This window comes from Struthio camelus, chromosome W, assembly GCF_040807025.1.
Source record: "Struthio camelus isolate bStrCam1 chromosome W, bStrCam1.hap1, whole genome shotgun sequence".
Lineage (NCBI taxonomy): Eukaryota > Metazoa > Chordata > Aves > Struthioniformes > Struthionidae > Struthio > Struthio camelus.
This window is the reverse complement of record NC_090981.1, coordinates 45,152,138-45,166,465: the sequence shown is the minus strand read 5'-3', so window position 1 is coordinate 45,166,465 and position 14,328 is coordinate 45,152,138. Positions and strand designations below refer to the sequence as shown.

The 14,328-nt window shown below is 39.0% G+C and overlaps 1 protein-coding gene across 9 annotated transcripts in view; it reads left to right on the top strand.

The window, feature by feature from the left end:
- Window positions 1-14,328, top strand: part of LOC104146892 (microtubule-associated serine/threonine-protein kinase 4) — a 397,004-nt gene that overhangs the window by 355,993 nt on the left and 26,683 nt on the right. For all 9 annotated transcript variants that reach the window (XM_068924761.1, XM_068924760.1, XM_068924759.1 and 6 more), the window contains 5 exons: window positions 1,319-1,386; window positions 2,912-2,997; window positions 11,717-11,925; window positions 12,641-12,779; window positions 13,735-13,867. In XM_068924761.1, coding sequence (XP_068780862.1) covers window positions 1,319-1,386; window positions 2,912-2,997; window positions 11,717-11,925; window positions 12,641-12,779; window positions 13,735-13,867 — 635 coding nt within the window. The remainder of the gene's footprint in view (window positions 1-1,318; window positions 1,387-2,911; window positions 2,998-11,716; window positions 11,926-12,640; window positions 12,780-13,734; window positions 13,868-14,328) is intronic.

Here is a 14,328-nt window from a genome sequence, read left to right as displayed (position 1 = left end):
TCAACACTTCTGTTATAAAAACCCTATGTTCGCAGAAGTGTGATTTGACAGTAAAATTCACTCCAGCTCGGAACTTGGTCTGTATCGTTTTTAGCTTAGGCTCTCTTATTTGTTTGTTCTCACTTGAGACGTTTTTCAGTGTTTGATGACTTTATATTAAGAATTTTTGGGATATTTGTGGCTTCTGTAACTCTTATTTTTTCAAAGTAACGTTTTTGGTGCTTCTGATTCTTACTCATTGCAAACTTTGTGTTTTTCGTAATCATTACATGTAAGAGTTACTTCCTAATTCTTCAGCTGTCACAACACAAAATTATCTGTGTGGTTAATTTGCTCTTATTGATTACAGTAAGTATTGTGCAGACTGTTACCTAGAAATTTCACTTGTAATAGTCACTTATAGAAAAATCCAGTCCAGATATTTTATATGAATATTCAAATTTTTTTTGTATTCATAAATTCAGTTAACGGTACTGACATTAAAAATGGACCTTAGAAATTTCAGGCAGTCCTGTCTCTGATCCCCAGCACATAATTATGAACTGACATGTACATCTTTGGCTATGCAGAGTATATCATTAACTACGTATATGATTAAAGTAGTACTAAACTTCCAAGGGTGATTCAGCGACCAGCAGTCCCATTTCACTTTTATTATGCCAAGGAATACTTAGGTTATTGTGCCCCTTGAGAGCGGAACAGACTTAGGAACTCTGCAGCAGAGGTGAAGAGTGGGTGGGACAACAAGATAACTTGTGGGCCCCCAAAATCTTAGCATTTCCTGGAAAAATAAGACTTTATTAGTGACTACATAAAAGATAAGCTTCTGAAAAAATGACTGGTTCTGTTAGGCGTGTCAGCATTTTTGTGTATAAGATGCAAACCAGTGAGAGCTCTTGTAGACTAAAGCAGAAGCTGTTCAGCTGTAACTGTGAAGCTTTAGCAAACCTTTAGTGACCGTGAAGCCTTAGCAAATTAGTGCTGTCTATGCGCTAATGCTGACATCACACACAGATCACTCAAAGTTGCCCCATCTCAGTAGCCATAACAATATTGCTCTTTATTACTATGTAGTTGTTTGAATTCTTTGATGAAAGATTTCATAGATGTGGAATAGCAGGTCTCCATTTACCAGATGGGATTTATCCTTTTAATGCTGGGAGACACCTTAAAAGTTGAGTAGCAAGTACTGTAGATGAGACAGCACGTTCATTAACTATTCTAGAAAAGTGATATTTCTCAGGTTTTAGTTTTCTGCTTAATTCAGTTTTGTAGTTAACGTGGTTTACAATGAATTTTTTCATCTTTTTCCTTTTAGAAATAGCTCAGCTAGCTAGCTATGACAATGGAACAGCAGAAACTCCAGAAACTGATGAATCAATAAGTGTAAGTTTTCCTGTTACAATGTTGCTTTTATTGAAATAAAAAATAAACATTGTGTTCCATTCCCCCCATCCTGAATTTTCTGCCTGTATCTGTAAAGGATGAGTTGGAGAGGAGTGGTTAGCGCTCAGACTAGCGCCATGGTACACAGCAGAGAGAAGGCTAGCAACAAATAAAACAAAATTTTCTGCCCATTTTTCCAGATGTTACAGTATCTTTAGCATCCATCAAGTTATTGTGTGTTCGTGATGCTGAGCTTGTTTTATGAAAAATTCCACTATTTTGCTGATGCTTCCTTTATTTCTGTTTGTTTAAGGTATTTACTTTCCATTTGGGAAGGACTCTTAAGCCCTTTCCTAAAAACGAAGTATTTCAAACAGATTTGAACATAGTCCATTTACAGAGGCAGCTAATCATCAAATTGTTAAGAGATTGTACTTTCTGAAAGTGTTGTGGAATAAACATAGCATACAGATACCTATGGAATAAGTGCACGTGGGAAGTGGCAGGAAGCAGTATTTAGAAAACTGAAGCACAGGATCATTCAAAATAATCATAAATATGAAATTAGGAAGAATCCTGTAGTTTTGGGCAAAGAGGCTAAAAAGTTTAATAAATCTTCTCTTTCTGCTGTTGTGTAGTTCATTCTATTAACATACTAATCTGGCACTGAATTGTTTCTTCAGAAAGTATTTCACTGAAAGTGTTCCATCCAGGTCTAGTTTCCACTGGAACTATTATAACTGCCTAGATAGGGATCACAGAACTTTTCAGAGATTTGGAAAACATCCTGGAAAAGACCGTGTGGGTTTGGAATGCGGATTTATTTTGGAAATCTTCCTCCCCTCCCCCCCAGGTCTCTAAGTCACTCTTCCATCTTCAAGACCAGATTAGTTAAGGAAAAAAAACGTATGTAGCTAGAGGAAAAAGGTTGTGCGGGTGTTGTGATAACTCTGTTTTGAGAGTGTTCTGGCATACAAGTAGGTAAGCTGGGTAATGGTTGCAATTATTGCGTTTTTTTTGTCTCCCTTATTTTTCTCTTTTTACAGTCTATCCTATAGGATTCCAGACAACACTAATTAGAAATGTGTAAAATGTTGTTTTTATGAAAACAAGAGCTCACCTACGCATCGTTACTACCAGGCTGTACTGCCAGATTCAGATTCACTGAAATGGGAAGGCAATAGAGTGCTTAGTGGGAGTCACAGAAGTGCATAACTCCAAATAGGAATTGCCAGTAATTCATTTGCTGTTCTGGCTTCATGCCTGTCCGCTGTAACCCTAATGTGTAGGAGAGGGGAGTGGAGAGATAGCTGCCGTATAACAGATACCTTTCTGATGTGAAGGCAGCTTTGCCTCAGGGACCCCTTTGGTCCCTCACTTTGCTACCAGTGCAGCTAACACGGCCAGAGCTGTTAACTGGTTCACTGGGGTGTGGCAGCCCAGGGAGGTGTGACTTGTGTTTATTCCCTGATTTTGAAAAAACATACTGTATTAACTTTGTTCTTTCTCCTCTTTTACTTTGAAGAGCTCCAATACCTCACTGAAGCTACGGAGAAAACCTCGGGAAAGCGATTTTGAAACAATTAAGCTGATTAGTAATGGAGCTTATGGGTGAGTAATTTGTGAGTGTAACAGTTCTTTTGCATTTCATTTTCAAAACTTCCCATTATTTCTTACTGCAGGAGTGTGTATGTGAGGGAGTTTGTTTTCTCTGCTGCTTTCTCAATTCTGTTTTCCTATTTTGTTGCTAATGTTCAAAGTTCACAAAAGAAACTTTTTGAAAAGCCTGGTAGGCAATAATGAATTACTGTGCACTGCAGTGAATTAACATACTAAATATCACATCACAAAAATTCTTCAGAAGTAGGTATCGTGTAATGCCAAAGATGAAATCTGAGTAAATCAAAAGCCAGGTTTAAAGTCACCATTTTAATGCTGGAAATGATCTGTATTTTTGCTAATGTGAAAGAGATTGTAACTTAATCTCTAGTGCTTATTTATACTAAAGATACCAGTAAAGTAGGAACAAATTTCCTTAGGTAGGGTAGGCCTGTATTATTTTGTTGCTTTTTTGTAGGCGTTCCTCTACCCTCAACTTTTCTCCAGTTGGCTTTTAGGGAATTGCTGTTATATGGTTGGAGTTTGGTTGGAGGTACTTGGAAAGCACGTAACGTACTGCCCAGTACTATGTGAGTGTGTCCCTTCCAGGGATGTCCTGGAAAACCAAGACAAAATTATGGTAGCCGATGTCTTAAGTGAGCTCACAAAATATTTTTGGAAACGTAGTACAGAGACTGTGTTTGCTCATAAATAGAGCTGTCTTCAGACTCCTTTTTTTGTTCGGATACTAACTACTAGACCCTTCATTGGCTTGTTCTCTGCACCCAAACAGATCAAAGCTGTTAGACTGTTGATCTAAACTGCATGACCAAGAGAGATGCATGGGCTCACCGTTGTGAGGTGAGGAGCCCACCCTCCAATGAGGCTGCACCACAGAACGGCAGCAAAGGAGGAGGCTATGCTGCTCTCTGGCACCGACTAAATTAGGCTAATTCTTAAGTTTTCCTGCTTGAATAGGGAGCAGCAACAACGTGATAAAACTAGACACTCTTTGTTCAAAGAGTCCCTGGATGTAGAAGATAAAGCACTTGTGCTCTTCCCACTGGAGTTTCAAATGTAAACGCCTGAGGATTGTGGACTTACTAATGCCTTTCTCTGGTCATATTTAGTTAAAGGTAACCCTGAGCCCTGATGCGACAGCAAACATTTTTTACTCTTTAGTACTGTTGATCGTGACAGCATGCGTAGAGGCTGTTACTTGTGTCTAGACCTGCTTACATAGTTCATCAAAAAGCCAGAAGAAAACAGCGTAATTGGCATTAAAATTACATAAATATACAAATACAGCTTCTCTCTCTTTAACCTCTCCTGGATTCACTCCCTCAGAATTTCTCCTCAGGCAAACTCATTATTGTATGCTAGTTACTCTCAAATACCCCAGGACTTCAAAGGCCTTTTTTCCTAGCAGTTTGTAGCAGCTGCTGCTCCTCTCACTGGCTACATCATTTCCTCCTTCGCTTGGCAGCTTCCCCTCCCTTCACCCTTTCATCTCCTACCCAGTTTCCTCTTTGCCTTATTGGAGGAGGGTAAGAAAAGCTGTGTGTGGTTGGTCCATGTAGGAGAAAGAGATGTCTGAGTCACTGGACCTGCCCAGCTTTCAAGTAGTTTTAGGGTGAGTGGGAGTGGGTGGGGGAAAGGAGGGGAATAGATCCAGAAGGGTGTGTTGAGACGAGAAATGTGAAGCTTGCTGCCCGAAGGCAGAGGCTCTATAGGTCTGTGGCTCTTGCTGCTTAGATTTTACAGTCAGAAGGAGCCTTGATCAGCCATCAAGAATCACAGACTAGGGACAACTGTCCACTTGAAACAACAGGACAAGTAAGGATTTGAGAAGTTGGGAAAGAAAAGTCGAGGCTTATTATCGCGTGTATGATGTAGACATGCAAGATTATTCTTCACATGAAATTTTTGTTTGTGGAGGTGAAAATCAGTATCTGTTATGTGGAAGACCTTAATGAACATTGTTTGTAAAACTGGCAGTATAAATGCAGTAAATTTGGATGTGAACCTGATAAATTTGTGAGGAAATATTTAATGTAGGATGAACAGTTTGGAGGAGTGTATCCAGATTCTATTTGAATCATTGTTGTCCTCCTATCAAAACTGGAAACAGAGGTGGGCTGGCTTCTGACCATCTGTGGTTTATACTGTGGCAATATTAGAAATGGAAAGTATCAACAGTTTTAATTCACAAAGTTAATTTCATTATTTTGTTTTTTTTGTTTTAAATGAAACAAAAATGAAGAACAAGAAACAAAATAAAGATGTAGCCCGCTAGTGACTAATGTGGAGCCTAAGGAACATAGTTTGAAATCACTTTCGAAAGTGACTTTAACACCCAGTCACTTATGCTGCTGAAAACTGAGAAGGCTTGAGCTCCTAAATCCTCTAGAATACCATTTTCTCAAACGTACCTATGTGCTTGAAGATTTCCACGCTGGTACATCAGAAAGGAGGGACAATAACGTCAACTGACTTTTTTGATAAGTGTTAAGCATTTTTTGCATTAGTGCCATACAATCGGTGGTTGATTTACTGAAAACCTATGATCAGGTTTAAAAGAGAACTCATCGCTATTACTTGAACTCTTATCTGAGCTTACCTGAACTTACCTGACCTTTTAACCTACCCATAAGATGGAGTATAATTAAACAATATCTTTTTATTTGTTAATACAAAGCAATAAACTAACCCATAGGTGTTTATTGCAGTTTATTAGAAGTATAAGCAGCTGAAATAAAAGTTATTGTTATTAGGTACAAGTATTTTTTTTTTCCCCTCTTCTGCATTTTTCTAGGCCATTAACTTTTTTGAAATAACCTAAATGTGTGTGAATTCTGCCTGTGCTTCTGGCAGAAATACATCGGTGGGCATATTTTGTGCTGATTATTTAGTATGGTACTGCAATATTTTATTTATTTCAAGGTTATAATGGCGGGTTTCATTGTGAACCAGTTTTTAAAAAAGCATACGTTCTGGTGTCTTTGATTTTACTGTGGTGTTCTTGCCTTCATTAGTGAAGTGGAAAGCTTTTACTGCTTGACAGAGTAATTGTTGGTCTTGGCATGCTGTAGCAGAGATTTGTCAGATACGTTAAAGTTGATGAGTTTCAACCATTGGTTTTGTGGAAGTTTGAGTAAATATCTTAGCAGTTCTCTGCTTTTAATTGGTTGGGCAAACTCCTTTGTAGTGCATTAAATGACTGTGTAGTAGATGAGGTGCATCAGGCTTTTGGGAATGGTTGGGAATATACAAGAAGTTAAACAAGCTGTGAATCAGTAAACATGTAGGATGCTGGCCAAGTCATTAATGGTTTTGCAAGTTGTCTATTTGACTTCTTTTCAGGCAGCCAAAACTTTCTTTTTATGCTTCCCAAATTTTGTACTTTTACTGCCATCATAGCAACGTTGATTTTTTTTCCGAATTATTTCAGCTCTCAAGAGGAAGCAGGTAGTCCATCCCCTCAAGTCTGTATCGGCCTGCTTTCATGAACCAGCTGAACAAAGTAGAGGTTACATTTGATTTCGGGGAAGACAGTGATGTTAGTACAGGTTTTCTTTACTGATGTATAAGCATATCTGCCTAAAACAAAAATACAGCACTACTTTTGGAGCTGCATGGAATGCTTTTACTTCTGCAAAGATGATAATGTAATGTCAAGGTATATATGACATACTGACTAATGGTGTTGCTTGATAAATTTGTTAACTCAGAGGCGGCGTTGCCTCGAGTAGCTGCTGCCCCTAACCCTTGGTATTCATTCTTGTCCCTTCTCCACCCAGTTGACAGTACCGGCTCACGTGCAGTTGTATTGGGAATGGGACTAAGGAAATTCCCCAGCTGTAAAATAAGACCCCTATGAGTCAAATCGGTTCATCAGTTTGGCGGTCACCAGATCAGAAGTGGAAGTGCGAGGGAGCAGGGCCAGGGGGTGTTTGCAGCTGTGTAGGCTTACTTAAGTAGCACCAGCTCTGAAAGGACCACATATAAAATAAACTGCATTTCTTTTCTGTTTATCCCTGTTGGTGACTGGTCCATACAGAGTAAAAGGTTTTGATTCCTAGAAACCTATAGATTTACGGTGCAGCTTAGAAGGTAGAGGCTAGTGATTTTTGTGCTGTGGGGTTCTTATATTCATAATTCGTTGTAGAATTGCCCAAAATGGTGAACTTCGGTGAACTTGTGGACTGTTCAGACTCAGAGTGAGTCTGCCTTCTCTGTTCATTGTAGACCATGTGCCTTATCTTTCCTCTGTAGCTAATCTGTATGTGAGAATCTAATAGTGAGAGCTACTGCTGTTATCTCCAGTGGTAGAGAAAGAATGTTGAAGTGGTGAAGATCTTGAATTGCATCTTTCCTGAATGTGCAGCATGCGAGAGACTGATGAAGAACTCAGTTTCTTGAGCATTTCTTCTGCAAATACAGACTAGCTCTCCTGACTGAGGAAACCTGTCAGGAAACCTGGACAGTGGCTTCACCGTTTTGCACCTATGTTTACTAGCTGCCATAAAGATAGAAGTAGCTACTGTTACATACGGAGAAGTGCTTTTATTGGCCAAGATCTATGTGAAGTATTGAAACAACTAGGAATAGTACTAGTTGTGAGAAGGGAATCACAGCCACGTGTTCTCATCTTCAGATGGCTAGCATCTCATTTGATGCCAGGCAGGTTAGGATATGTCTGAAACGTTGTTGGAAGGAGGCTGTGCGCTTTGTGCCAGGGCTTGGAATGCCCCCACGGCACTAGCTGTGGTTACTTGGAGTGCAGGCATCTCCTCCCTACCCCCACATAAATCTGATCTGGTTATGGCCATCACCTGGCTAGGAGATGGTTGCTATGTAAATTCTGATCTTAAACAGCTACTTGTAAGCTTATCATACTGTCATAACGTTAGTCACAGGTGCCCAAATGACTCCTCTACACTGGAGGCAACTCAGACTAATTTCAGGGTAATATAGAAGTTAGCAGTCAGGATATTGCTTTTGAAAATGAAGCATAGTTCTTGGTTAGCAGCTCTAGTTTTTAAACAGTAAGTATTGCAAATACAGTACCTGTGTTTCCACAAGGATTTCAAGGTCCTTTGACAAAGTAGAGAACCAGGTCAAAGGAAGTGACGGAGCTATGTTAGCCTAAAGCAGTGAAAGTAGACTAGAGTATAAAATAGGACTAAAAGTTCAGGTTATTGAAGGAACTTGAAACTAGGGCTGAAGCCTATAAATAATTTAAGGGAAAACAAATCTGCGTTGTGAGATTTGGTTGAGAGATGGCATTATAGTTAAGTTGCAGCAGTTTGGGAACCCGGTCATCATTTCTCTTGTCATCTTACACATGTGTATCCATGTTTTATATTTGTGCCTAGCAAAAGGTATTTTAGAGATTCCTCCCCCCCACCCCAGGCTGAAGATGATGATTTACGTTAAAACTGAAAGACCACCATGTTTGGACAGTCCCAAAGTTTATGAATAGATTTCCCTTGAAAAGTAAATTTTGCTTGTTATGATGAAATATAACATCAGTAAAACATAGGACATTTGTGTACATGTTGAGGCCTGTACAGTAAAATGGCAGAGATTATTTTAGGAATCTTTTGTAACTGTGCTATGAAAATAGAAAGGGGGAGGTGAGAAAGCAAGTCGTTTGTTTGAAAACATCGGAGGCCACAACAAAGCCACTCTGTGGCTTCACAGGCAAAGGTGACAAACCACTGTGATTGAATGGGTTGACAGGGCAATCGGATGTTCTAGGAGAGACATTGCTTTTGTATTAAAGGAGTCCTAGAATTACAGTTGTCTTTATAATATACTGAGAATCATGAGCTGAGCAATTAGTGATCAAGGTCAAGAACCCGAGCGAGGTTTTCAGCAAGATACTGCTGTAACAGTCCTGTGCCCCTTCACTCTTTCTTCTCCCCATTCTTCACGTCTGTACTTCTGTCATTGCAGGGGGTGGAACTTCTATTAAGGCCTTGCAAGGCAAAAGCGCTTGGACATAGAAAAAGTGGATTTGCCTCAATGCTGCTTTAGTTTCATGGGGGACTTCTTTTATATTACCAATCACATTTATGACCTTTTGAGAAAATGGAATGAATTAGCAAAGCAGTAGAAAAGGAGGCCACTTCTCTTTCCAAAGCAGTTGAGAAGAACCACTGAAAACTAATGAACGCCCTTCACTGAGCTTTCTATTTGTGTGATGGTCTGTCTTTAGTGTTATTGGACATTTGTTCTCAGTAATTATAGGATGCAGTTCTTACAGTGCGCTTAGAGTACTGGTAGGTTGTGGGAATGGCATAACTGCTGTGAATTTGGAGCGTGTTGGAGAAAGAACAGAAGTCTTCAGCAGGGATAAGGTGCTGCTGTATAGGGCAGCTTTCTTTGTAAAGCATAAATGCCGTTTGCTCTGGTACTGTGGTGCAAAGAGGAGGATGTGAGTAAGTAATGATACAAACTTATTTATGTTGAAGATAAACATTTGAAATCACTTCGTACAGTATAAGCTGTGTGTGTAAGTGTGAGAGAGAGATATGGTATGTTACCATCTTGTGATTCTGATGCCCCTTGAACTAAACAATTTTTTTCTGAGGATTTGTGGATTACTGAATTCTGGTGGAAATGTATGCAATTATCTGCCTGTGATTAAGAGACTAGAGAATGCAATTAAGAGAGCTGGGGAAACATGACCAACATGTATTTGCTAGAGGATGGTTGGATACTTCAGCCTTACTGGTTCTTCATCATTTAATACGGTTATAGTCCACATGTTATGCAAAGGAATTATTAAGATGCTGTAGTAATATGCTCTTGCTAATACCTATCTTTCAAAAGTTCATCTTGACCTGCTGTCCAAATTAAAGCTCTGAGAAAACTCTGCATTCAGAGCCCTAGGCTTGCCAGAAGAGCTGCTTGCCCAGAAATCTGTGAAGTTCAGTGGGTTGGTGTGATTTTTTTTTTTTTTGAAGGATCGAGGCTTTAGGCAGCCAAAGGGCTCACTCTTCTGTGTTCCAAGAGTGAACCAAGAGCACTAAAATAGAGAAAAGATAAAATTGCAAGAAATTAAAAAGCTGAGACTGACTGGCAGAAGAGAGGGCAATAGAAGAGAGAGGAAAGGCAGAATATAAAGAGCAAGGAAGGCAAAGGAAAAGAGTTGTAAGGAAGGGGTGGAGAAAGACATGAATGTGAGGGGAGGGATGAGAAGAGATGCAGGACGGAAGGCATGAAGCCAGCAGGGAGGAGAGCTGAAGTGCCGAGTTGAATAACTCGGTCTTTTTTTGAGCTTGGGAGGGGTGTGAGGGAGCAAAACTGTGTCAGAGGCACTAAGGGTGGGGTTTGTCTTGGGTTTTGCCCAAGGTGTTCTTCACCTCCTTTCATAATGTGTGATGTCTTTTTACCTGCCCTACCCTCAGACGAGAGAAAGAGATTAATGAAAGCCTTTGGAATCAGAGAAACTCTTGTCAAGAAAAGTGTTCCACAAAGGAAATCAGAAAGATGGTGTGTGTTGTTTTTTTTTGTTTGTTTGTTTGTTTTTGGTTTTTTTAAGCAACTGTAACTTTGGTAGCTGTGTGAAGCTTTTCATCAAAGTAGTAAGGCAAGAATTCCCTTTTTCATTTAAATAACTATATGCTGATAACTGGACCTAATGGGGACAACAAATTGAATTTAAAAACTACAGAATTGAGTCCCTTTTTTTTCCCCCCTCTCTTTTTTCTCCTTTTTGTCCTTTCTTTCCATAAACACTCACTACTGTGGTAATCATATACTGGAGATGCTACAAGCATTAAATGCAGCAAAGTAGATTTCAAGCAAGGCAAATATTTTCAGGATTTGCCTCAAGGGATTTTGAGAAATGTGGCAGTAATGTCCTGTGTCAGTGTTTCACGGCAGGGTGATTCTTTTCCTGAGCACCACAAGTAAATTGGCTTGTCCGTGTGAGGTTTTCTGTCACTGTGCTCCCCCCCCCCCCCCCCCCCCGCCTTGACCTGATCTAGCTAAGCTTATAGAAAACTTTGTACTCAATACCCTGGTGGAAATTCTGTATGTCAAGGTACAGCATAACATATTACTATGTAGTTAATACAGTGATGTTTGTTTCGAATTACCCACTGGTGACCTGCCCTGATACAGATGGATGACAGTGTCAGGGCCTGAACAAGTACAGAAGATGATGCATTTTGCACCTGGCAATGTGGGAGCCACCCATCAAGCAACTTCTGAGCTTGCGGATGAAATCTTCATGAGAAATCTTCTTGACGTATTTTAGGATCCCCTGGATAGAGTCTGTTTCATAATTATATGACACCATACTTACAGAATGAGCATTTGTCAGAATGATTTATAACATTATGCCATAGCTGTTTTTTGTATATAATCCTTTGCCGGTGGAGACGCCCAAAATCTATATGGGCTGAGAGCATTTGCAGTGTTTGTTCAGAGCTTTTTATTTCTTCTTTTTTGTTTGTTTTATTTGGGGCTTTTTGTTTTTAACTTGTGTGCTAATGTGTTGACTGAGACTTATCCTAGTGATGAAACAAAATGAGATCTTTAGCCATTCTCAAATGTGAAAGGCTTGCCAACTAGGTTAGACTAAAGCCAGTTTTTCGTATAATACATATACAGCGACTTCAAATACATGTACTTATTTTTGCAAATGTTTTTAAAAATACATTTTAATATAGTTATTCACCCTCACTTTGTTTTTCTGCCATTTGAACTTCTTCAGCGCTGTTTATTTTGTGAGACATAAGGAAACCAGACAAAGATTTGCCATGAAGAAAATTAATAAGCAGAATCTCATCCTCCGAAACCAGATCCAACAGGCTTTTGTTGAGCGGGATATCCTGACATTTGCAGAAAATCCATTTGTTGTTAGCATGTATTGCTCCTTTGAAACAAGACGCCATTTATGCATGGTCATGGAATATGTAGAAGGTAAAGTATCTGTTTTCTTTTATTGTGGAAGAACAGGGTTTCCTAACACCAAGAAAGGAGAATAACCCGTGTGGTACTTGCATATCTAGAAGCAAGTACCCTGTGTGTCCCTGTGCTCTCATGATGTACGTTTAGGATCTGAATCCAAGAACAAGATGGCTTTCTTCCTAGTTGCTATCTACTGGTGGGACCTTGTAAAATGCTTGTGCTACAGCTGTAATGGGAAATGACTGCTCTTTGAATGAGTTCCTCATAGACTATAATCATAAAGGTCTTAGCATTTGAAGTTCATGTGAAAATGCTGTTTGCTTTTCTGGATAATTTTCATTAGCAGGTCCTGGGGTATTTACAATAGTGATTTTGCAAAGAGAGAAGAGGAAGCAATTTGAAAAGGTGCTGATGTTGAAGGAAAACAGAGTGGACAGAGAGTGCAAGATGAAACACCCAGGCTATGGTGGTTTGGGCATTTTTCAGTGGTAGTAGAGGCTTAATTGGTTTCCAGCTGAACCCTTGTACCAGTTGTTCCCAGCTTCGTATGGTTTGGCAGTACAGTGGTTGGTGTGGCTACATGGTAAACTGGATCATGGAAGTGATCTGGCTGAAAAATAAGCGTTTATGTCTGCAATTTATGCCTACTTCTGCAGCATATACGGATTATGCTGATACACCTGTAGAATTTAAGGCACCATCTGGAATGTTTGTCCTTTTTCCACAGGTGGAGACTGTGCTACTTTGATGAAGAATATGGGTCCCTTACCTGTAGACATGGCAAGGATGTACTTTGCAGAAACTGTTCTGGCCTTGGAATACCTCCATAACTATGGAATTGTACACAGGGATCTGAAACCAGACAAGTATGTATAAAGAACACAACCGTAAGAAGACTTTGACGTTGTTAGATAAAATATGAAGGGTGTAATTTTGCTATACGTGATGCAGGGTTTTTCATTGTGAATGTTATCATGTAGATTCACAATTTCTGCACAATTTATGATTTTTCATGATCTGCAGTTACAGAGAATGTGTTTTTCCAAAAGTGTTCTTTAAAATCCTTTAAGATAGAGCAGGCTATCAGAGTAGTTAAGAAAAATGTACTTATTCTTTCTGGTCACAGTGAAGGGAAATGCATTCTGTCTGTTAAGAAAAAGATCTTTCTAAGTACGCTTAAAACACTGTTTAATACAAAATACCATCAACTTAGATATTTGTATATATAAAGAACAGGTCAACCTGATCGGGAAACCTTTCTTGTTGCTTTTTTTTGCAAAGTTTAGAAATGCAGTCTCTCTCCTATGTGTGTAAATAACATTACAGCAAGCAGCTATAGTGATTGGTATGATTGTTATATCTCCATTAATCTTCTGTCTGTCACACATTAAAAAAAGAATCGGGGTCACATCTGTTGAGAGAAAATACCTTAATAGCATGATGCTTCATGCTGCTGTAATATTGGTTATCAGCTAACTTAATATCTGATTTTTTTTCAAAAAAGGTAGGCATTTGCTATCTAACTCATTTCAAAAACTAAATTTATAAACCTAGATGTATTTAGCTATTACCGCTCACATGGTCCTGTAAGATGATGCTCAATTAGGTATATAAATAGTTTGTTTATGCCTGATAATAACAGTAACAAATGTAAGACTGTATCAGATTTTTAACCTCCCTGTTTTCTACCTGGTTCAATTACTTTTAAAATTGTCTTTATATTTCTGCAGTGCTGATGAAACTTTTTCCTCTCACTATAATAATAATAAGTGCATAATATTGAATTACATCGCAGTAACTTCAGATCATTCTAATTTTCAGTTTATTGGTAACATCCATGGGCCATATAAAGCTTACAGACTTTGGCCTGTCTAAGGTGGGGCTAATGAGTTTGACTACCAATCTGTATGAGGGTCACATTGAGAAGGATGCCAGAGAATTCCTTGACAAACAAGTAAGAGACAGCCTTTTTCATTTCTACATTGAGTGTTCAAGTGAGGTCATGTTTTGCCAGCAGAGTGTATTGTATAAACTATGTTTATTTCTGCACTGGTGTTCCTATTGTATATGCTAGTTACTTTTACTGGTGCCCTGCGGATTATTTTTTCTTTCTACATTAGCATCTATTAGTAAGATGAACAACCTAATTGTGTTCAAGTGAGTCTGTGAGAGAGACAAATGGAGAACTGTTTTTATAAGGAATTCAAAAGTCTCAGCAGAGTGCTTGTGGAGCACATGATGCATTGTACAACCAAGGGTACTAAAATCCTTGCTATGGCCCATTTCCCTTTGAGCATGCCTCATTACCATTGCTCACAATCTGTTCACTGTAAAAGTTACTTAAGATAAAACCATCACAACTTTCATGTAAAGAAAGTTGTGATATGTTTAAGTTAAATAAAATATTTCCTGTGA